General features: G+C 40.1%; 2 protein-coding genes across 5 annotated transcripts; one reads left to right on the plus strand and one right to left on the minus strand.

Annotated features, from left to right (window-relative positions):
• The first annotated feature begins 967 nt into the window (after positions 1-967).
• On the plus strand, positions 968-15,727 carry LOC116728749 (glutamine-rich protein 1-like). Of its 2 annotated transcripts, none has more exons than XM_032577051.1 (12): positions 968-1,182; positions 1,783-2,073; positions 3,530-3,622; positions 3,718-3,858; positions 4,153-4,929; positions 5,018-5,195; positions 5,330-5,484; positions 5,802-5,916; positions 6,050-6,158; positions 6,325-6,473; positions 7,368-7,458; positions 14,549-15,727. In XM_032577051.1, exons 2-12 carry the CDS (start codon positions 1,819-1,821, stop codon positions 14,733-14,735), a joined length of 2,250 nt encoding a protein of 749 aa, XP_032432942.1. In that variant the 5' UTR covers positions 968-1,182; positions 1,783-1,818; the 3' UTR covers positions 14,736-15,727. The 2 variants fall into 2 exon arrangements, with proteins under 2 accessions (XP_032432942.1, XP_032432950.1); XM_032577059.1 differs by having other exon boundaries at positions 971-1,090.
• Positions 15,242-22,648, minus strand: LOC116728763 (receptor-type tyrosine-protein phosphatase V-like). Of its 3 annotated transcripts, none has more exons than XM_032577090.1 (11): positions 22,079-22,648; positions 21,756-21,839; positions 21,319-21,418; positions 21,138-21,231; positions 20,956-21,032; positions 20,706-20,840; positions 18,541-18,663; positions 18,313-18,470; positions 18,077-18,212; positions 16,611-16,672; positions 15,242-16,515 (listed from the first exon to the last, which is right to left on the minus strand). In XM_032577090.1, exons 2-11 carry the CDS (start codon positions 21,758-21,760, stop codon positions 16,302-16,304), a joined length of 1,104 nt encoding a protein of 367 aa, XP_032432981.1. In that variant the 5' UTR covers positions 21,761-21,839; positions 22,079-22,648; the 3' UTR covers positions 15,242-16,301. The 3 variants fall into 3 exon arrangements, with proteins under 3 accessions (XP_032432981.1, XP_032432962.1, XP_032432971.1); XM_032577071.1 differs by having other exon boundaries at positions 15,242-16,518; positions 22,079-22,647; XM_032577080.1 differs by having other exon boundaries at positions 15,242-16,518; positions 21,138-21,228; positions 22,079-22,646.
• Positions 22,649-22,771: the final 123 nt, after the last annotated feature.

Genomic DNA, 22,771 nt, shown 5'->3' on the forward strand with positions numbered 1-22,771 from the left:
AACTTATAAATTCTTTAAAGAAAAAGCTTTTTGAGTGTGGAGTCAGACCTGGAAACATTATGAAGAACAGTTCCAGTAAATGAGTAAGATCTTTGGCTGCTGCCGCACAAATGACATTATTATGCCAGTGATTAATTTAGTCATGTCTTCAAAATCAGAAGTGATTACTAGAATAAACAATGAGGGAAAACCCAGATGATTTATGTCATTTAGGGCTGTAGAGTAACTTGTACTGGTGTGCTTGACATTTTTTCTTAAGTGCACCTAAAGTTTTAACTGTGATGTTCTGAGTTTAACAATACAATACAGCTACAATGCTCAACTCTGTAGTCTATATTGGCAACAAAAATCAATGCTAAAGTAAAGCATGAAGACACCTGCTTTACATCACCACTTCTTCCAAGCTTATCTGAATCAGGATAATACATTTAACTCAAGACTTTTACAGGCAGCTCATAAACTCTGTACTCTTGGATAGATAAATGTAGCTAGTTTACCACTTTTTCGACCTTCATTCTCATTATAGCAGTACATAAAATCGCATTATAGTATAACTACTACTGATGTAAACTGATTCATCACATATGGCATCAGAATAACAGTTGTATGGACAGGAATACTTTTGAGCTGAGATTTATATGACCACAATAAGAGCACTTAAAACCATAAACATTAAACAACGTGGGATAACACCATGCCAGACTGAAGTGCACGGGAATTAACTCCCACCTGCCCAGAGCTTCGGAAGTCCCTACTAAATATTCGGTGCATCTCTCTGGCACCACCTTAAAAGATTTAGATGCCAGTGAGCCACTAGGAGCGTGTCTCTGGAAGAACTGTGTTTTAAGGTGGAACGATATCTGCCCGTCGGGTCTGCGTTTCTGATTGTACGAGTCGCCTTTAACAGATTACAAAGCAACTGAAGATCCTCGCGATTTTACCTGTCAGAATTATCGCGATAGCACCCCAGAGTTACAAATCGGTAGCCTATTGGTTTGAGGACGCTGTTGTAAGATGGCGCCCAGCGGAATATGAGTCGGGTGGGAAAAAAAGGAAAAACTACAGCTAACGGAAAAAAGCAACCCATTAGGAAGCTGCTAAAAACACCAACAGTATTGCGCTGTCCAGCTTATTGGAGGAAAACCGTTGTGGACGACTTAAACTTCGAGCTGTTAGAGACAGGTAGCCAATATCCATGCTAATACTAGCCTATTAGCTTTAAGGTAATCAGAGAAAAAACAGTAAAGCGCAACTGACGTATGATGGTTTGTCAGGAACTGATGGTTTGAACACACCTTTAATCTATTGCGAAGCGACAATTGCCACCTGAATTGTTGGATTTAACGCGTGTTTCCAACGACACAGTGATTGGCTTTATTTTGCAAACAACACGCGGCTAGTTAGCAATGCACCTGGCTAACCTAGCGCGTTGTGTAATCAACAGCTTGGTTGGGGTCTGTTCAGACATGTAGCCGTAAACATTACAGTAACATAAATCCAGTTTAAAGCGTGCCCGTTTCATCCTGAATATGTTACCAACCCAAGTCTGCTGCATTCGATTTGGAAAGTGACCGCGCTTTTGTCCCAGCTCGTTTACACTCAGCCGGAATTAACCCTTTCCTATTACAATCTCTCTGTGCTATCACCAGTCATTTAGCTCTGACTGCGTCCGACTGAAGCCGGTGTTGAATGGTTTTAATGTAGTCATCTTTTTTTATTATTATTTTATTTATTATAGTTTTAATTGAAATTCAAAATTTCGCTTTATATCTTTTCCTCCAGGTTTCCATCTCATCTAAGGGATAACACTCTGCAGCTATGAATAATGCCATGGATAGCAGCAGCTCATATGAGGAGCTAGTGAGACAGAAAGCTCGGAGCATTCCTCAACATCGTATGAAGGAATTCCTGGAGTCCTTGGCCAGTAAAGGTCCTGATGCTTTGCAGGAGTTCAGCCAACAAAGTGGAGACACTACAACCACCACTACCACTATGGTTTACCAACAAGAGACCAACTGCATCTATACAGACAGTACAGAAGTGGCTGGGTCGCTGTTGGAGCTGGCATGTCCGGTAAATGAAGTTTGTGTGTTACACCCCCCAATGCAGATTCAAAAATGTGTTTATATATATATAATTCAATGAGTTTCCTTTATTTTCATGACTATTGACATTGTAGATTCACACTGAAGGCATCAAAACTATGAATAACACACGTGGAAATATGTACTAAACAAAAAAGTGTAAAACAACTGAAAATACCCCTTATATTCTAGTTTCTTCAAAGTAGCAACCTTTTGCTGTGATTGCTGCTTTGCACACACTCTGCATTTTCTTGATGAGCTTCAAGAGGTAGTCACCTGTAATGGTTTTCACTTCATAGGTGTGCCCTGTCAGGTTAATAAGTGGGATTTCTTGCCTTATAAATAGTCATGAAAAGAAAGAAAACCCATTGAATTAGAAGGTGTGTCCAAACCTTTGGTCTGTACTGTATATAAATTGCAAGCACATAAAGAATGCACGATTAAACTTCAAACCAGATTATTTAAGTTAGTGCATCAACTATGTATTTTCATTATGATATTTGTGTGTACAATATATACATATATTGCATTTTAACAAGAACCTGGTCAGCATATGCTGCATGTTATATAGTGTCGTGAATTCAGAGTGCATTCATTATGAGTACACAAGCATGCTTGGTTGCATGCTTGGCTTCATGGCAATAGATGCACACACTTGACACAGATTATACCCTGCAAGATACCTGACTTCCTAGCTACTAAAGGACTGATTGTTAGATTTTATTTTTGGGTTTTGAAGTATTTAAATCTCACCTTGTCTAATCTTGGAGGTCTTTTACCAAGTCTACTCTTGAAAAGATACACCTTAAAAAATAGGATGCTTTTAAATGTTTGGAGCTCTAATCTAAGTAGAGGTAATTGTGTGTGTGCAGTTGCTTTTTCCATTTCAGTTCAGAAATATTAAAAAACTCCTTTTGACTCAGGTGGAGTTTGATGTTGCTTCTGCATTGTTTTATACAGTATCTGTTTTATGTGAATTTTATTTTCATCTCTACTAGTGAATTATGTTTTGTGTGTGTGCTCCTGACTTTGCAATTTAATTAGTTATTCCTGATCGCTTCTTCCTTTGAAGTATTTTAGTGGTGTTTGTTGTTTAATTATTGCAGTGCAGAAATTCTCTACAACTTTATTTGTTTAGCTCAGGGTTTTCAGATGAAGGGCAAGTTATTTTAAACTTTTAGATGCCTTTGTAGTCCAGCACACCTGAATTAAATAGCTGAAAAACTTCTGCAATTTCATGCTATGTAGTTTATACAGATTTCTGCTAATGACATTTGTATTTGATTCAGGTGTGTTGAAGCAGTCACCTGGCTCAGTTTATGTTCACTCTGATTTCTAATGTGGAATACAACCTTAACCAAAATGACTGCAATATATACTGTACATATGTAATTTTGTTTTGAGAGTGCTTCTTTTAAAAATGAAAACCTTATCCTCTGTTGCAGGTTCAGGTGCAGGTCCAGCCACAGCAGCAGCAGATGCAGGACTCTGCATCACAACAGACTGTCCAACAGAATGCAGAACAACAGATTGTGCAGGTCAGAATCTGAATTTTAAGAAAAACATATCGTCATCTTATCCAGTTTGATAATATCATGTTTCTGCTTAATGTCCTGCTTATAATAATGCACAGGTGCAAATTCAAGGCCAGCAACAGGGTCAGATGCTTGGCCAGGTACTCCAGGTGCCCGCTGGTTCCCATCAGCAGCTGCAGGGCATTACCACTGCACAGCTGATTCAGCCTGGGGAACTGACAGAGGAACAGCAGCAACAGGTTTGTTCATAAACTATTGGTACTGGAGTTTATAGCAAGATGAGGCAGTAAACAGGTTGGGACTTTCTTTCACACAGTAAGTCTTGATTCTCAATTTGAAGTTTAAAAAAAATTTTTTTTTTAATGAAATCTGAGTATTAGTGTTTTGTTTTCTGTTTTTTTCTTTACATAATGGCTGGAGCTATTGCAATGAGATATTGTAATAGCACATCTGTGTAAAACACAGTAGTGTACTAGAATTTTTTTATTTTACTTTACTTTACTCATTATTACTTCTGACCTTGTGTGTTTCAGCTGCAAGCCCAGCTGGTGGCAGCTGTGGCAGGTGGGCAGCAGATCCAGATCCAGACGGTGGGGGCCCTGTCGCCCACTCAGCAGCAGGACGGTGTGGAGCGGAGGGTGATGGGAACCGCGGTTGCTACATCCCAAGCACCAGGGGTCCTGCAGCCAGCTAAAAAGCGTAAGGTGGACATGCCCATCACTGTGTCTTATGCCCTGCCTGGTCAGCAGGTAGCCACAGTGTTGGCAATCCCACAGGGTCAGGGGCAGCAGCAGAGCTACGTGTCACTGCGGCCAGACCTCCTAACTGTAGACAGTTCCCACCTTTACAGCGCTACTGGTACGATCACCAGTCCCACAGGTGAAACCTGGACCATTCCTGTGTACTCTGCTCCTGCTGGGTCTGGGGGCCGTGAGCAGGTCACACACATTGCCATCCCCCAGGAAGCTTACGGGACGGTGCAGGTGGCAGGGACAAACACTACAACATTGACCACAATGCCGACCCAGGTCACCATCGAAAGCGATAAACTAAAAAGCCCTACTAGTCAAAGTCAGACTGTGCAGGCGGTTTCCAGCATAACGAGCTCCACTGGGATGAGCAACCAAGAGGAAGTGGTTCACACGCTGGCCGCAAACACGCTCTTTCCCGCCCAGCTGATGAACGGAAACATCCACATTCCCGTGGCTGTGCAGGGCTACTCCAACGCCACACAATCCATTATCTGGGACCCCCAGCAGCAGGTGCTGCACACACAGGGACTGACAGGGCAGGATGGACAGCCGCTACAGGTAATAACACAGCATCCTTTCATCCTGCAGGTGTTTCATTTCAGCTCAGTGAAAGTTTTTAATTTTTGTTTTGGTTGGTTGTTGTCAGGGTCAGACGGTGGTCGCAGAAGTAGATGGTCAAGGTCAGCAGCAAGTGCAGGTGCAGGAGCTGCTGCTGCCCGCGACCCTGAAGCCAGAGGAGGGGCTGGACGTGTGGCGGCTCTGGGCTCAGAGGAAAAATGCAGAGCTGGACAAATCGGATCAGAACAAACTTGCTCCAATAGGCCGTGAGAGACCATGCATTTTACTTAGAGTTAAAGTGACAAACAATAATTGGTATGAACAACTTTCCCCATTGTGGGATGGTAAAGGATTTTCTGTTCATTTCTCAATTGGCATTTTTTCTTATGTGGTGCTTCAGGACGCCAGGCGCTCCGTTTCCAGGAGGATCTGGTGTCGTGTGCCGTGGCTGAGCTCTGCATGGGTCTGTCTCTGATGACAGCAGAGGCTCGGGGGCTTGAAGGAGAATCATACGAGGCGGATGTTCTTTATTATGTATTTCTCTGCATACAAAAGGTTAGTTACACTCATTCATCCCCAAAACTCTGTTGATCTGTAGCAGATTTTAGTTAACACAGAAAAGAAATTCAGGGCTTTTAATTTGTATAGTTTACAATTGAAGTTGGAAAAATAATTATTTTGTTCCCATAGTCTTAAAACTAAATTTTACTGCCTTCCAAACAGGAACTAAATGAAAGTTTCTTAAGTGTATTTTGACATTTTGATAGAACTCTAGGGCTTGTTTTATTTGTCCTGCTAAGCATCTCTGCATCCAATAGACTAGAAGTTAATGGCACCACTGATGATCTGCTTCTCTCTCTTCTTCCCTGCAGTATCTGTTTGATAACGGTCGAGTTGACGACATTTTCTCAGATCAGTACTATACTCGTTTTGCTCATTGTCTTCATCTAATCTTGGACCCCTGGAGGCCGTCAGTTCATCCTCTAGGTACACTAATATTTTTATTTATTTTTTATTTTTTGAATTTGCTCTGCATAAATTCCCTAAGTTCCAGCTGCATGTGCAACAGTTTTCTAAACCTACCAGCTCTTGATATTCTGCTCTTTACTTCTTTCTCCAGGGTATGTTATTCCCAGTCATGTAACAGAGGAGATGCTGTGGGAGTGTAAACAGCTGGGAGCTCATTCTCCATCAACACTGCTCACAACTCTCATGTTCTTCAACACAAAGTGAGTTTCAAAGCCCTCCAGTATTCTGATGGTTCTGCAGACATTTAATTAACAAAAAGGATTTTCTTCATTTAATGATGTATAATCAAATGTCGATCGGTCTGCATTCATCTACTGTATATCTTTAGTAGTACTGCCTCATTTTTGTTGTTGCTCTGTTTTCCAGATATTTCCACCTAAAAACAGTGGATCAGCATCTAAAATTGGCTTTTTCAAAGGTGTTGAGACACACCAGGAAGAGTCCCAACAATCCCAAAGACAAAAGCACCAGCATACGGTACCTAAAGTCAGCGGAGAGGTTCATAGGACAGAAAGGTAAGGTGATAAACAGATGTTAAAGTCCTTTTATAATTGCATAATATGATTCAATTCAAACTATTGACCAGTGGCCTTAAAAAAAATGTTAGTGTGATTTTCACTCTTTTTAAAAATGCAGTAGTACTCTCTTGTAGACTGTGTAAAAATCCTGTTTATTATGTTTACTCATGTATGAGGTAATCAGTAGGCCTGTCACAATAAGGCATAGCTCAATTATAAAATGCATGATAAATTAAAGCAAGCTCAATAATTTCCATTTGCATGATTTATCGTTTTCTCTTTCTGGTAGAAGTTGTTTTTGGTAGAAAAACTTGTACCTGTGCTTTCTGATTAAATCCAAAAAGTCTTCAGTTTGGTGCTTTGGACTCAACTTTTTTTGAAGGACAATTTTGTTTAGAGACTTCATATTTCAAATATTTTTGTTGCTGTTTTGTTTATTTTGGTTATATGAAATAACTTCAAGTTGTAGTGTTAAATGTTCATTAGAAATGAAAGTGTATTTATCTTTAAGAATGTATTCATGCATTATAATACCTCTAACATTATATCACTTGAAAATGGTCTCAAAACAATATTATGGTTTATCGCAATAACTTCTGTGATAAACATGTGTATAGAGTTCACACGTGTAATCAAACACATGTGAGCTCTAAACCCAAAGGATAGATCTATTATTTGTGAATTTTGTTAGATTTTTTATGCTTTCACACAAACATCATCGCCCACAACTGTTGATTGTTTATGACCAGTTTCTTTTTTTTTACATGGTCTCTTTTGCTGAGGTAGAACCTCAAAAAGCTGCACATGCCTTGTGCTTTCCGATAAAATCCAAAATGACGAGTTGCAGTTCTCCATTGAGAGTAACGATGACTGTCTTTACTTCTCGTTCAGTGACAGATGACATGTACTCGGAACAGCTGGAGGACCCTGAGAACCCACTGCGCTGCCCTATCAAGCTCTATGATTTCTACCTCTTCAAATGGTAAATAGGAAGCGACTTCTTAATAAGATTTAGTTTCTCTTAGAGGAGCTGCTATGATTAAGTAAAATTACTGGTTGGTGTAATTGAAAGGGTGTGAAGATGCTGCACTCTGCGCTGAAGTGTCTTAATTTGCAAGATTATTGCTGTTGAGAATCTGAAAAAAAAAACATTGCTGCTGAATAATCTAGCTTCTCCATCTTTTAAAAATGAATATTTATTGAACCCTAAAGACCTGAACCTTATTTGGTAATTCTATGTCTTAAAAAGTCTGAAATACAAACTCAAGTTTATGTCTTAAGTTTGCATGTTCTATCAGGAATGCAGCAATGGGAAAAATTGGGGCTAATGTTGACATCTGATAGTAATGTAGTTGTTTTGGAGGATAATCGATATTTGAGATTACATGCTTTTTACTAATGTTAAAACACTGGAAAAATGGACATTTCCAATATGTTAAGTGATCAACATCAGTTAATGCCGATACACCGTCCACTCTTATGTTCAATCATTAATTGTTTCCTTCAACTTCTAACATGTTGTTTTGAGAAACATATTTTACCTTCATCTCTGAGTTGTTGCTCTTGCTGAATGATTTGGGTTTATTATGTTGTTCCAAAGCTACATATACCAAGATTAATGAAAGTAATAAATGAGAGCTTATATGAATAAGCTCAGTTGCTTTTCATTCAGTGGAAAGAAACTGTATCCCTAGATATCAGCTGTCCATTCAAATTTCCTGAAAATGTTGCTCCTAAACCTGACTAGCATACATTTTAATTGTAGTTAATTAAAATGATGTCGCATTTTTTATTTTCATTTCCAGCACCTCCATCATGCAAAAGTGTCTTCAAACGTCAGTTCAAATTGTGTAATTTGAAATCATGGATTTTAGTAGGTGGCTAAGACTCATTGTCTATAATGGTTATGTACCTAATTACATACCATAGAAAGCTGTTTAAGTTACGTAGCCGGGTGTAAAGACACTCGAATCATGTGTTATGAAGTTATTTTTTACTTTCCACTTTGGTTTTGCAGAAACTGTTTGATTAAAGAAGTACCCTACAGTAACTTAAAGACTTACTTTGACAGTAACTCAGGGCCGGGGTTGGAGAACCTCTGCCTAAATGACTTAACAAGAGATCCAATAATCAAACTTTCCCTGGCTGTTACAGATCGTGACCAGTACCATGCTTGAAGGAGAATAAAATAATGTTATTTTATGGAAATTATGCTTGAGTAATAGCCAGTAATGAGGTTCTGATTTTGTAACAACAGAAAGTGAATGGGTTACAAGAATATCTCTATTTATGCTATTAAGCAGTGGTCCCCAACCACCGGGCCGGGACCAATTGGTACCGGGCCGCGCAAGAAATAATGAACTACTTCCGGATCTTTTATTTTGAAAATCCTAAACCGGATCTTACCGGTTACGTCTTGCGCGTCTGTTAAGAAGCAATAATATTTTTCTGTAACATTTAAATTCTAGAATGTGTATGTGATCCTTTTGTTTGTGAAATGTTTGTTACCTTTTGGGTGTGTCCTTGTAGCGGCCATCTTGGAACCTACCAAAGAGGAGGCCCGCCTCAAACCCAGCTCTTTTATAGAAAGGCCCATGTTTGCCGGACTTTGATTGGCTGGGCAGTTAATTGAGAAGGTGGGGACAACAGTATATAAGAGGACTGTTGGCTGAGCCAAAAGGGGGGGAAGAAAGCTTGAGAAGATGTCATTTTGTCTTGTCTGTGAGCCATGCTGTGCTAAAGGAGGCCTAATAAACCACCTTTGTTTATGCTACAGCCAACTTTGAGGAGTTTTTTCTTCCACACCACACCTCTCAGTGTAACAGTGGTGTCAGAAGTGGGATGGTTTACGCCTGTGAATGAAGGAAGACGACAGGCTAAATGAGAGGAGTAGGACGTGGAAGAACTCGTGGGACAAAGAAAAGCCCCCTTTCTGAGATGGAAGAAGGACAAAGCGGAGGACCAGCAGAGCCGGATTCATTACCTGAAGGAGCCATGGCTGGTGAAGACATTTTTGAACCGGTTGTGCGGCCTAAGCAGACTACAGTTGGTGCTGTGAGTAAAGAACATTCTGAATCTGACATCTTTGATGAAATAAGAGAATTTATGCGACGTTCTAAACGTACAGAAGCAATACTGTTTGATCAGATTAAACAGTTGCGCAGTAACATGCCAAAACTGCGAAGTGATGTTTATGCTGAACATGAGCTGTCTATCGAGACTGGCATTTCTACAGAAGCAGCTTTCCCAAAGCGAGAGACTAGGACACTGTCTCAGCTGTCTGCAACAGAGGAAGTCCAAGGAGCCTCTGATTACCAAGCTGAACCTCATTCTCCATCTCAGCCCCAGCGGCATATAGCACAAGGAGCTCCAGCACAAAGAGTGGAACCAACCCGTGGAGGTGATCCGAGAATACCTGACTTTAAGGAGGGTGAGGATCCTGAAAGTTTTTTCATACGTTTTGAACGCATTGCTAAAACATGGGGATGGCAACCAGCTGATTGGGCTGCTAGAGTGGTCACATTATTGACTGGAAAAGCCCTTGAGGCATATGCTGGAATGGATGAGGACCAGTCTGACTCTTATGACGCTATTAAAGCTGCTGTGTTGTCTAAGTTTAATGTAACAGAAGAGACCTACAGATTCCGGTTTCGAAGCATCAGTGTTCCAGTGGGAGAGAGTGTACGTGAAACCTATGGTCGGATAAAGGGACTCTACAGGCGATGGATGCGGCCTGACAGTCGGAGTAAAGAAGAGATTGGGGAAACAATCATTTTGGAGCAGTATCTTCGTGTGCTTCAACCAGACGTCCGCACATGGGTGAAGGAGAACAATCCAAAGACTGGAGAAGAAGCGGCAGACCTGGCTGAACGTTACCTGGCTGCTCACAGAGAACCTTTTAAGTCAAGAGAGACTGAGAGACCAAGGTCTATGGAGGTAAAACCTCCAGGTGCAACTAATGCTGACAATTTGGACAAGAGGGGTGGTAAGAAGTATACACAGTCTGGACTAAAGTATGGTCTCATTTGTTACTATTGTCAGCAGCCTGGTCACAAAGCTTCTTTATGTCCATTAAGAAAAAGTAAGTCAGTAGAGTTATGTGTGGTACCTTCCAAAGAACATAATTATGAACTTTCTGATGACGTGATTCCACATAAACATGTAGTTGATGTGGTGATAAATGGCAAAGCTGTAAAAGCTCTTGCAGACACAGGTAGCTCACAAACTCTGGTGAAATCATCTTTGTTGAGTAATGTACTGCCTAACTTTAACAAACCGGTAAACATTACTTGTGTTCATGGATGTCAGAAAGAGTATCCAACTGCTGATGTCACTATTAATGTTAAAGGACATGTTTTTATGTTGACTGTTGGAGTTTTGAATCAGTTAGCATATGATGTTATCCTAGGAGAAGATTTACCAATCCTAGACAGTTTGGTTCAAGAAAACTCGGTGGCTTATTCCTGTGCTGTCACCACACGTTCCATGAAAAAGGGTTTAGAACCTCTGCCAGATGTAGATGATGATCTGTATGAAGTAGGAAATAAAATCAGGAAATCAAAACGACAGCGTAGACAGGAGAAAAATAGGAACAAAAGCAGGTCAAAACACCCTGAACCTGCATTGCCATTAACTCCATGTATTGATTTCCAGTGGAAAATTCCTAATAACTTTAAAGAGAGACAAGAAAACGATCCATCTTTGAAACCTCTCTTTAATAAAGCACATAAAGATGGTGGAAAAGAGAGTGCTGCTGAGTTTAAAAGTTTAGCAGGAGAGCCTTTCATTATAAGGGATAAACTTTTGTATCTAGCAGACATTGATGAACCCAGACTTGTTGTGCCAAAAGAATACCGTTCAGTAATTCTGCATTTGGGTCACACTATACCATGGTCAGGGCACTTAGGACAGGCAAAAACTTATAATCGTGTTGCCCAACGTTTTTATTGGCCAGGATTATATAAAGATGTAGTTGAATACTGCAAAACATGTCATGACTGTCAGTTGGTGGCCCCTACTAAAGTTTCAGACCGTGCCCAGTTGCAGACATTACCTATAATGAGTGTTCCTTACGAGAGAATCGCCATGGATATCATAGGTCCTTTACCTAAGAGCAGTAATGGCTATAAATATGCATTAGTCATCTGTGATTATGCAACCAGATATCCAGATGTTTATCCATTACGTTCTCTGCAGGTTAAACACATTGTTCGGTGTTTAGTGGACCTTTTCTCCAGAGTTGGTATCCCAAAGGAGATTCTGACAGATCAGGGTACCAATTTCATGTCACAAGTGATGAAAACTCTTTATGATCAACTGGGTGTAAAAGGTATTCGTACTACTCCATACCATCCAGAAACTGATGGTTTGGTAGAACGATTTAATGGTACATTAAAGCAAATGTTGAGAAAGTTTATTGATGATGCTGGCAAAAACTGGGATAAATGGTTGCCTTTCCTTTTGTTTGCTTACAGAGAAGTACCACAAGCCTCAACTGGTTTTTCTCCTTTTGAGTTGCTTTATGGAAGACAGGTTAGAGGCCCTTTGGATATGCTGAAGGAGAACTGGGTGGCTGGAGTGGCATCAGGGTCCAGTGAAGCGGCTTCACCAACAAACATCATCTCCTACATACTTCAGATGAGAGACAACCTGGAAAAGTACAGAGAACAAGTTAAAGATCATATGGAGAAGGCTCAACATAAGCAAAAGGTATGGTACGACAGACGTGCCCGTGAAAGAGAGCTGAAGACGGGCCAGAAAGTCTTAGTACTCTTGCCCAGTGGGCCAAGTAAGTTGCTTGCTAAATGGCAAGGACCCTACACTGTGGTTAGAAGAGCAGGACCAGTGACTTATGAAATTATCTGTCCAGAAAAACAAAAGTCAAAGCAACTGCTTCATGTAAATCTATTAAAGGAGTATCATGAAAGAAATGTTCCAGAAATGGATGTGAAGCAGATCCTGATGGTACAAGATGTTCAGCCAGAAGATAGTGCTGTGTTGAAAGATGGGGAAGCTGAAATGAGTCCATGCAGAGAATTGACCAAATCTGAAAAGGCTCCTAAGCATCTGACTCCTGATCAGTGGCAACAGCTGGGTGAGATTAAACAGTCTTTTCCATCCCTGTTTGCAGATGTACCTGGGCGGACTGAAATTATAACACACAAAATAACTTTGAAAGATACAACACCTGTTCGTCTTAAGCCTTACCGGATTCCAGAAAGAATGATGGATCCACTGAAAAAAGAGGTCCAGATGATGCTGGAAATGGGAGTTATAGAGCCATCAAGAAGTGAGTGGTCAAATCCCATTGTGTTGGTTCCTAAAAAAGACTCAAATCAACTACGTTTTTGTTCTGACTTAAGAAAGTTAAACAGCATTTCCTGTTTTGATTCTTATCCCATGCCACGCATTGACGAGCTACTGGAAAGACTGGGGAAAGCCAAATACATCACAACATTAGATTTATGTAAGGGTTACTGGCAAGTGCCTTTAGATCCATCCTGTAAGGAATACACAGCCTTTCAGATTCCAGGAATGGGTTTATTTCATTACACGGTTCTACCATTTGGTCTTCATGGAGCACCAGCTACCTTTCAAAGGTTGATGGACATTATTCTTAGTGACTGTTCCACGTTTGCTGCCGCCTACCTGGATGATGTTGTGATCTACAGTGAAACTTGGGAGAATCATCTACAACATCTAAAGGTGGTAATGGCAAGGATCCAGAATGCTGGTCTCACTCTGAATGTGAACAAGTGTGCATGGGCACAAGAAGAAGTAAAATATCTGGGCTACCTTGTTGGCCATGGACAGATAAAGCCACAACTTGAAAAAATAAGAGCCATTCAAACAATTCCCAGACCTCAAACAAAGAAGCAAGTGAGATCATTTTTGGGCTTAGTTGGGTGGTATAGAAGATTTATACCCCATTTTTCAACTTTGGCAGCCCCTCTGACTGAGTTGACAAAAAAGTCTACTTCTAAAATTATGTGGAAGGAGGACTGTGAACATGCATTTCAATCTTTAAAGAAACTGATTTGTCAAGCTCCTGTTTTACAGAGTCCTAACTTTTCCAAGCCGTTTATTGTTCAAGTGGACGCTTCAAATGTTGGTCTTGGAGCAGTGCTAGCTCAGGGAGAAGCTGGTGAAGAGAAACCTGTCCTTTTCTTAAGTAAAAAGCTTTTTGACCGGGAGAAAAAGTACTCCACAGTAGAAAAGGAAGGACTTGCAATAAAGTGGGCTTTGGACTCTTTAAAATATTATCTCCTAGGAAGGGAGTTTACTCTGCAAACTGATCACAGACCTCTGAAGTGGATGCATTCCAAGCAGCATCAGAATGCCCGTATATTACGTTGGTGCCTCGCCCTTCAGCCATACCAGTTCACCATACAGCATTGTCCAGGTAAGAAAAATCTTATTGCTGACTACCTTTCTCGTTTACCTGAGTTTTGTAAACCAGAGGGGGAAGAAGTGAGTAAATGTTAAGAAGCAATAATATTTTTCTGTAACATTTAAATTCTAGAATGTGTATGTGATCCTTTTGTTTGTGAAATGTTTGTTACCTTTTGGGTGTGTCCTTGTAGCGGCCATCTTGGAACCTACCAAAGAGGAGGCCCGCCTCAAACCCAGCTCTTTTATAGAAAGGCCATTTTTGCCGGACTTTGATTGGTGGGACTTAAGAGGGTGTGGACAACAGTATAAGAGACTGTTGGCTGAGCAAAAGGGGGGGAAGAAAGCTTGAGAAAGCATTTTGTCCGGAGCCAGCTGTGCTAAAGGAGGCCTAATAAAACACTTTGTTTATTTACAACCGGATCTACGGTTACGTCTTGCGCGTCAAAATTGAGCCAACTTGCAGCAGAATGAGTAACAAAACAACATCGGAGTACTGCGCGCGCCCCCCAACAACAGCATCGGACTCGATACTTACGACGCGTGCACCCCCGGGCTGACCGGTCCGCGCGACTGAAAAGGTTGGGGACCGCTGCTCTAAAGTATAAATAACTATAACCTTTAATCTAATAAGTACACCCATAAAATATCCTCACTCTTGTTTCCGTTGTGTGTTTGTACAGTCCTCAGAGTGCTAAAGGCCGTAACGACACCTTCTACCTGACCCCGGAGCCGGTGGTGGCTCCAAACAGCCCCATTTGGTACTCAACACAACCAATCCCCCGGGAGCACCTGGAGCAGATGCTCGCCCGAATCCTTGTTGTCCGTGAAATCCAGGAAGCGCTTAACATGTCGGAGAGCGTGAACTAGGACTTGAAAGAGAAGTAAAAACAGAAGGGACTCCTCCTGTTTTTATCAGCCAGCCTTTGATAGCTCGTCATGAGTAGTTTGCTCTTCTCACTCTCCTCATTTTCTTTTCTTTTGGGGTGGCATGTATCTGTTTATATCACATGCCGGCCTACCTTGGACATGAACTGTAAATACACTTAAAAAATCAATATATAGGGAGATTTGTCTCATCAAGACAGTCCCCCTTTTTGTCTTCGTTATGGCCAAAGGATGTAGAGTCTAATAATCTTTTAGTGGACCTAAACGCTAATTTAAAAGTTATTTTATCTGTTGGTTCACTTCACCAACAGTCTGATATAAATGTTAATTTTCTTACCTGTTTTAATCTGTAATATATTTCCAATTGTCACCATGGTTGGCCTACACTATGCTGCTTTTCCTTTTCCTATTTGTTGTTTTATTTTTTTGTCTGCCTTGGTCACTGTTGAGTCTCAGTGAATATCTGAATTAAAAAAAGACAAACTAGGTATGGAAAAAGTCTTTTAAGTTATATACATTTTCTTTTCTGATATCATTTTGTTTGTGTTGAGCCTACTTATTTGGAGATGCTGAGCTTTTGAGGTTGCCTGCTTAAGAGCACCCTCTGTTGGATCTTGGTGGTATTAAATCACATTAGTACTTAAATCCTCCATGGATTTGACTGCAACAGGCTGGCACCGCCTAATCTGCAGCTAATAGCACTTGCCACAGGGTGAAGGTGTGGCAAAGGCAGGACTTGGACGCTGACGTCTGCTGAATCCTTTATCTCTTGAGGACATTAAACACAAAGACTAAAGAGGGATCTAATGTATCATGTCTACTGTACTCCATAAAAGACTTAAAGTGGGTCAGCCCTACATGTTCTATAATGTATAGTACCAGTAGTTTCTCCATGAACTGTAATGGGATTCAGTCATTTAAGGAGAATGGCAGTGCCTGTGTGTTTTTCAAACATGACCGTTTTTGTACAGCCACTACACCGTGTGTCTGCCTTTCTGTTGTCACCTCTGCACCCTGATTGATAGACTTGATTGTGTATCATGAAAGAAATGCACAGTGGAAATTTTTTTTCCAACAGTTGTTAATAAAATACATCTCAGCAGTCTTTGTCACCAATTAAGGTAAATAATTAGCTCTCTAGCTGCTCCCACCTGGAATCTTTGCTCATCATAAAAGGTTTTTTGTTGGTGACCTGATAAAAAGCCTGTGCCTGCAGTATTTTTACTTCATGCAGCCTCCTTTTCTCATGAATCAGAAGTGATTTGCAGAATAACAGGTTTAACCTGATGAATTATTCCCTTAGTTCTTCCTCCTGGTTACAGCACAAACTGCTGTGTCTTTGTTAAAGGCATTTATCTGCATGTTGTCAGGGCAGTTCTGTGCCTCTGGGCCGTCTCCTCGCGCTGCATGCACAGCGTTGCAGCTTTAGTCATTTCCTACACTTGTATAAAGCAGCATCAAGAAGGCCCCTCCCCCCCCCCCCCCCTTTTTTTTTTACATCCAATGAGATGGTTATCAGTTCTTCCATGCCTTTTTCAGAGAATATCTTCAGGCGTTTTGTGAGTCCGGATTCATCTGCGATAAGGAGGGTATTAACCTCCTCAGTAGGTTCCCAGGTTTAAAAATCTGTTGCAGTGTGTTCTGGGGTTGGTCTGCCGGAGGTTTCTGTTGAGAGCTGTGTCGCTGCCTCCTCCTCCGTGAGCTCTGAGGTTGATCCGTCTTGTGTTGGTTAGAATTCAAATCTGGTACCTGCATCTGTTGCCTGCTGAGAAAGAGGAGATGTTTCATTCTGTCTTCATGGGTTGCCTCATAATACTGTCATCTGTGTGCAGTGGGGACTTATTTCTGCATCCCTACCTTGCTGATGCTCCTCCACTGAGCCAATGTAGCAGACAGTGATGAATAAATATGTACTGGTCCTGAATACACACAAAGGAATGAGCAGGTTATGAAATGGCTTTGTTTTGTTTGGATGGCATGAGTCAGTTAAGTACTCAGTCTATAATAAGTAGTTCAATTATACCTCCCAGTATGGTTAGTCATCAAAATGTTTGTTTTAAACTCTATATTGATTATAGAGTTTAAACCATATTTCTGGTGGTTATTTAGTAATTTTGATGATTAGAACTTGTAGTTAATGAAATATTTGGTCTCCAACAACTTGAACAGGACATAAATCAATAAAAAAACATTTTTGATGCATAGATGTCTGCCTACCAAAAAGTAAATCTACATATAAGGTTTATGCATAGTACTTAATCGGGGCACTGTTTGCATAGATTGCTGGATCAGTGAAGTGTGGCATGGACTCAGCCTGTGGCATTGCTGAGGTCGTAAATAAGTCAAGGTTCTAGCCTTCAGCCTGTCTGCGTTGTTTGGTCAAGTGTTTCTCTTCTTGACAATACTCGACAGATTCACTGTGGGATTCAAGTAAGAAAAGAAAAACTGGCCAATTGAGCACATGGTCTTTGGCAGTTGGGGGCAGATGTGAAGTCCTGCTGGAAAATAAAATCGATATCCATAAAACTTGTCTGCAGAGAGGCATTCCTTCTAAAGGTTTGTGGGAGGTGATTGCATTTCATGTCACGTAGCTCCCTAAATATTCACCAACTTTGGAAATTTTGCGATGTACCCAAAGCATCTTGGGTTCTGTCTCTCTCTGCTCTTCCTCTAAACTGTCCAATTCTTTATCTCCTAAGACCAGGCAAGACCTATCTTTCATTGTCTTTGGCTCAGGATTTATTTAACACAAGAAGTGCAAAAGTATCGATTTATGTCTCGGATATCATCTGTGTGATGCCTCGTGAAGCTCACTCTTTAATGGGATTTGCATCACAGTCTGTTCAAGGTTGTAGTTATTACATCAGGCACATCTTCAGCGGAATAGCTGGTAAGTGAGTAATAAAGGTGTTGCAGGGCTCGGTCAAAGCCTAATCTGAATCATACTTTCCATTTGCTGAACACCTTATATTGAAAGTTTGTTCCCAATATTTATAGAAAGTATTCTATGGTATTACTTAAGATTTTGACATGTTTACTATTCAGCCAGAGGTTTCTCTTGACAGTCGCCTCTTGCTTGCTAAGATTAGGGACTGTTGCTAAGGCACCAGTTTGACTCAATTGCCTTGGTTTCCTTGGATATCTTTATGAGTTTAGACCTAACTAGAATCTGTTTAACTGGATATAAATCAGACCTGCTTGCCTTTTAAAGTGTCTAGGCAGGATATTTGTTGTGAACTGGTGCTATATAAATAAACTGAGTTGTTATCACTTTAAAATATCCTTATAGCTGTGTATTTAAGTGATGTACAATGTAGACTTACAAGTGTCTGGACCATTGACATGCGATGCAGTCGCAGGTCCCTCACAGCACCTTTGATGTCAGGTGGGATCCCTCTCATGCTCAGCTGCATCAGCCACAACAAAGTCACAAACGTCCCTGACCGGCCAATGCCTGCACTAAACCACAGAAGCCGAGCAACAAAACTGTCAGAGTGAAACATAATTGATCCCAGACCTTATATTTTTTTGAAGTATATGTTAAATCCAGAAATCACACCTGCAGTGCACCACAGCTGGCCCCAGACAGGGTAGAGCCTCCAAATGTTGTCGCACATGCTCAGTGAATGCACACAGAGAAAATGGGTTTGGGACTTTCTGGTCCGGCCAGGACGGGTAGTAGTAATGTGTGATTATCCTGTCGTTTGGCAGGTCCCTCTGAAAAACAAACATTTGTTCTGCGTATAAAGTAAAAAGTGTGAAAAGGAAGAGCAGATATTTTTCTTACCTGTCGCAGGTTAATGGTAGTAACAAAATAATCTGGACCCTGTTTCCGAGTCACTGTTGTTATTTGGAAGAGCCCATGATAAACTGTCCCTTCTTCCAGAGACCAGTACTTTTCACACAGTACCTGTACACACACAGGAGGCGCAGTCAATCATGTAGCACAGTTGGAGCAAAAATTATGTGCACCCTTTTAAAGGTTCAATGGTCTTTTGCATCAGGAAGGAAATTTTAGAGCCAAAAAAAGGAACATAACTCAATGAACCAAGTAGATTATTCAGTTAACAAGTTTAGAATAACAAGTTTACTTTAGTCTTTAGGTTTAAAACATTTTTCTTCAGAGATTCAGTTTTTAAAGAAACTTAAGTTAGAAAAGTACAGTTTGCAAAAAATAAAAATGCAAAAAAACGTAAACATTCCTTACTATGTGTCATTGTTTATGGAAATGTTATGTATTGCATGAAATGTCTGGGAAGCATTTTTTTAAAATTACATTTACATTTTAAAACATTCAATTCTTTTGCCCAAAATTATTAATTACATTTCTTATTCTTATTGATTAAGATCCACACACAACTCCAGAGTTTGCAGGTTGCAGACTAGTGCTTCAGTTTCCATGCTACATGTTAATGTTAATAAAGATAAAATTGGAAACAGACACATATGGCTTGCTTAGAATAGTTGCCAAGAGGAAAACTCTTCCATGTAAAAATGAATTTGGCTCAAGTTTAAAACTAAGCCTAGTATAAAAGTACAGCTTAACCCTCTGATGCATGAATTATGATCCTTTGTGTCAGAATTTTTTTTCCATTTTTTAAAATTCTTTTCTTAAGGCATAAAAAAGGTAGGAACATTTTTTTGTAAAAATTATTTTTTTTATTTTTTTTATTTTTATGTGATCAATTGTAATTTTGTCCAAATACAAAGTTGTTATTTGAAAAATACATCAGTAGTATTGTTCCTTAGGGGTTATCTGATGTCACAATATTTTTTTTACTTGCAAGAGTCGTCTACAGTAGAAGGAGGGACCGGGTCTGTTCTCATGCTTTTTTGTCTGTCGGCCATATTGGATTTAACAAAAATAATTTCTTGCATTTGCAGCTGATGGCCAGTAGTTGATGGTATATTTTATGATGCATTAGTGTCCACCTCAGTGGTCTGTGTGCATTTATAACATAAAAATCCACAGGAAGCACAAGAAAATGGCTTTTAGATAGCTGTCCACTGTAGTGACCACTATGCATGAAAGGGTTAAACCTGGAAAGCACACGTGAGGGGTGATGATTTGGTCTTGTTTTGTACCCACAGGCGTGGGCTGGGTGCTTTGAGTTGGCCATGATCTCCTCTGTATACCAAATATGTGGTAGAGTCAAATCTGACTGATAACTAGAGCTTTCCCCAAACTGACAATCATTTCAAAGACAGCAGCAAATCTACAACAGGATGACTAAAATAGAACAGCATCAAGATGAGAAAGACTGAGACTGAATATGTCTTAAATAAAACACCAATTTCAGGTCATTGGTGTACAGGCTATTGCATTAAGGGACAGTTTTTAACACAGCCTTTGAATTTTGCCTTTATTTAGTCATTAACAGAGTACAGTACATGTTTGGTTTAAATGAGATTTAAGTAATTTGAGGAGCACAAACAGTTTTGTTATGTCCTGATTTGTAATATTTTTAAGGTGCAAACGGTGTTCCTTTTTTGGCCTAGGATGATCAAAATTGAATACATTTATAGATTTAAAAAGCCTAAAACAAATAATGTGGATCACAGATTGTTTTTGTCTGGGTCTTTCTTTTGCTCCTTCATATTTGCAGGATTTGCAATCATGTTGATGGTGCAACTTGTTAGCCTAATGTGAATGGGTGGATTGAGTTAGGACAGAGGCAGGCAATCAGAAAACACAAGCGAGTGTTTCCTGAAGTGATGCTGCTGCTGAAAGAAACTTATCAGACCCTCCTTGTTTGTCCTGATACATAATTGCTTCCCCCAACAGACTATTTCAGGTTTGAGTTTCTGCTAAAATAACTAAGACCATGTTTTTGTTGATGTCTTTTTTGTTTTTAACTAACAAACTGGGGTTTTGCTTATGTTTTTGAATTTGGGCATTGCTAAGTTAACCAGTTAGCATGTCCCTGAGGTAGAAGCAAACAAGCATCTCACTGTGTTCTTTTCTCTGAGAGCGGTCACCATGATGATTATCCTGACGTTTTGCTCCCAGACCATCCTCCAGAAGTCGGCTAAAGTGTTGGATATTGGACCTTGGGTGCAGATGAAATCCCTTTCTGATCCACCACCCTAAATGCAGATAAACAGATACATAAAGTGATGATGGGACCCCAGTGAAGATGAAGATGTGGGAAAAGTGACACAAACTAAAACAAAGAATGAGAAAGAGAGAGAGAGCTCTTACAGGGACAAAATTTGCATTGATGTAATCAGAATTTGGGTTCTGGTTTTGAACTGAAAGCCTCACCCGACAGTGATCATCTGCAATAAGATGGAACAAAAAAAACAAACAAATAAAACCCCATGTCAAATATTTACAGACACGCTTATCGTAATTGGAAGTAACGTCAGATGCTGTCCACTCACATGGCAAAATGCAAGGGTATCTGTTTTTTTCTCTGTTGGCCTCCAAGCTGCCGGCTCTACTGGGGAGATCTTTCCCAACATCATTCAGCTCCTGCTGAGAGTCAGCACCATAGAAACAGATAATGCACACTTTATAAAACATAACTCTGATGTAAGTGTCGTTTATCTTTGTAGTAGTTACCCTAAAGGCCTGTTTAAAGCCTCGGTTGTTATTGGACGCCAGTTTGCTGCATTGGAAATTAAAGTCCTGCAGAATCTGTGATCTTGAGAAAGTCTCCATCCTTCAAAAAACAATTTTATTGAATTCAATTAAGTCTGGCAATATTTCCCCCAATCAGACTTAAGGATGAAAAATAAAATTCATACATCATTAATTTTTATTATACTGAACATCTTTTCCCCTGAGTGCTTTATTTTGTTCTTTTCTGTTCTTAAACCTGCTTAAGTTCCCTACTGCTGCCACATCTGCACCATATTTATGACTAAACCACAGTACTAATATGATTTTGTTTAAAATGGAACTTTTACAGTTTACTGTTATTAGTAATACAAAAATAAATACCCCAAACCTAACATTTTAAGAAAGCGGAACCCTAGTAAGATTGTTGTCAAGCTTACCTCATGTCTTTTCCTGAACACAGTCCTGTCCTTCAAGTATAAACTCAGTGGGGAGAGTTTAAAGCTCTGGATATGTCGTCAGTGCTGTGAAAAATCCCAAAATTTGAAATGAAAAGAGTAAAAACGGATTATTTTTCCAATTATCAGTCATTTAGCCACTAATCAGAAGTACATCAGATAATAAAACATTATTTTTCTATGTTAAAATGAATAATCTAGTCCAAGGTAATACTCTCCTCTCCTCCGCTTCATTTTGATAAAAAGCTTTTGTGCAGGAGGAGCAAAACCAAACATTCACAGAGAACAATTAGCTGACTACTCACCTGACAAGAAAGAAAACCTGCTTGATCAAGTTCTTAACCCCAGACATCAACCAGCAGAGCAGCTTGAGTGTGGTGTGCCTGCATCAGGTTTGCGTCAGTCAACGGGCCCCAAAAACAGTCATTCACAAGGAGAGGACCGCGATCTGAGTCCGCCGCTCTTCCCAGGCTGTCTCAAAGCTCCCAGGTGGTGGTAATGCTGTCTGAGGCACGACTAAACGAAACATGGGTGGGGATGGTGGGCGGAGAGAGGAGCACAAAACATCAGGGGAGGGAAGGAGGTTTGTGAAAGCTTTGGCTCTTATTTACACAGGTAAAGTCAATCCTTTCTGTCTAACGAAGGGTTCTCGTCAGTTCTAGGAAATCCCTAGACATCAGCTTCCTTTGTTCTGGACAATTTGTATGCAAGATGTGTGATGAATTTAAGAATAGAAACATCACCGATGTTAAAAAAAAGAAACATGTTGCAGTAAAATGAATCATTACAGATATATAGAATATTTTCCTGCACCATATTAGAACAATTCACAGTAAAAGATATCCTCATCATGATGCTGCCATCACCATTGCCTGACTACGCAATTCAAGAGGTGAGGCCTGAAATCTTTCAAACAATTGGAAATTTTCCCTGTATTGTGTTTTAATGGGTGTAAAGACTTTGCCTATCATTGTCTATAAGTTTACCAATTGTCCTTT

This window comes from Xiphophorus hellerii, chromosome 1 (assembly GCF_003331165.1).
Source record: "Xiphophorus hellerii strain 12219 chromosome 1, Xiphophorus_hellerii-4.1, whole genome shotgun sequence".
Classification (NCBI taxonomy): domain Eukaryota; kingdom Metazoa; phylum Chordata; class Actinopteri; order Cyprinodontiformes; family Poeciliidae; genus Xiphophorus; species Xiphophorus hellerii.

What these genes read in the sequence shown, in the direction of transcription:
- LOC116728749 (XM_032577051.1), top strand. Translation starts at nt 1,819, where the DNA reads ATGAATAATGCCATGGATAGCAGCAGCTCATATGAGGAGCTAGTGAGA. An exon ending in AGGATGGACAGCCGCTACAG is followed by an intron (nt 4,930 to 5,017) that starts GTAATAACACAG and finishes GGTTGTTGTCAG; the next exon opens with GGTCAGACGGTGGTCGCAGA. An exon ending in CAAACTTGCTCCAATAGGCC is followed by an intron (nt 5,196 to 5,329) that starts GTGAGAGACCAT and finishes GTGGTGCTTCAG; the next exon opens with GACGCCAGGCGCTCCGTTTC.
- LOC116728763 (XM_032577071.1), bottom strand. An exon ending in GCTTTAAACAGGCCTTTAGG is followed by an intron (nt 21,232 to 21,318) that starts GTAACTACTACA and finishes GCTGACTCTCAG; the next exon opens with CAGGAGCTGAATGATGTTGG. An exon ending in CTACCATTAACCTGCGACAG is followed by an intron (nt 18,471 to 18,540) that starts GTAAGAAAAATA and finishes TTTGTTTTTCAG; the next exon opens with AGGGACCTGCCAAACGACAG.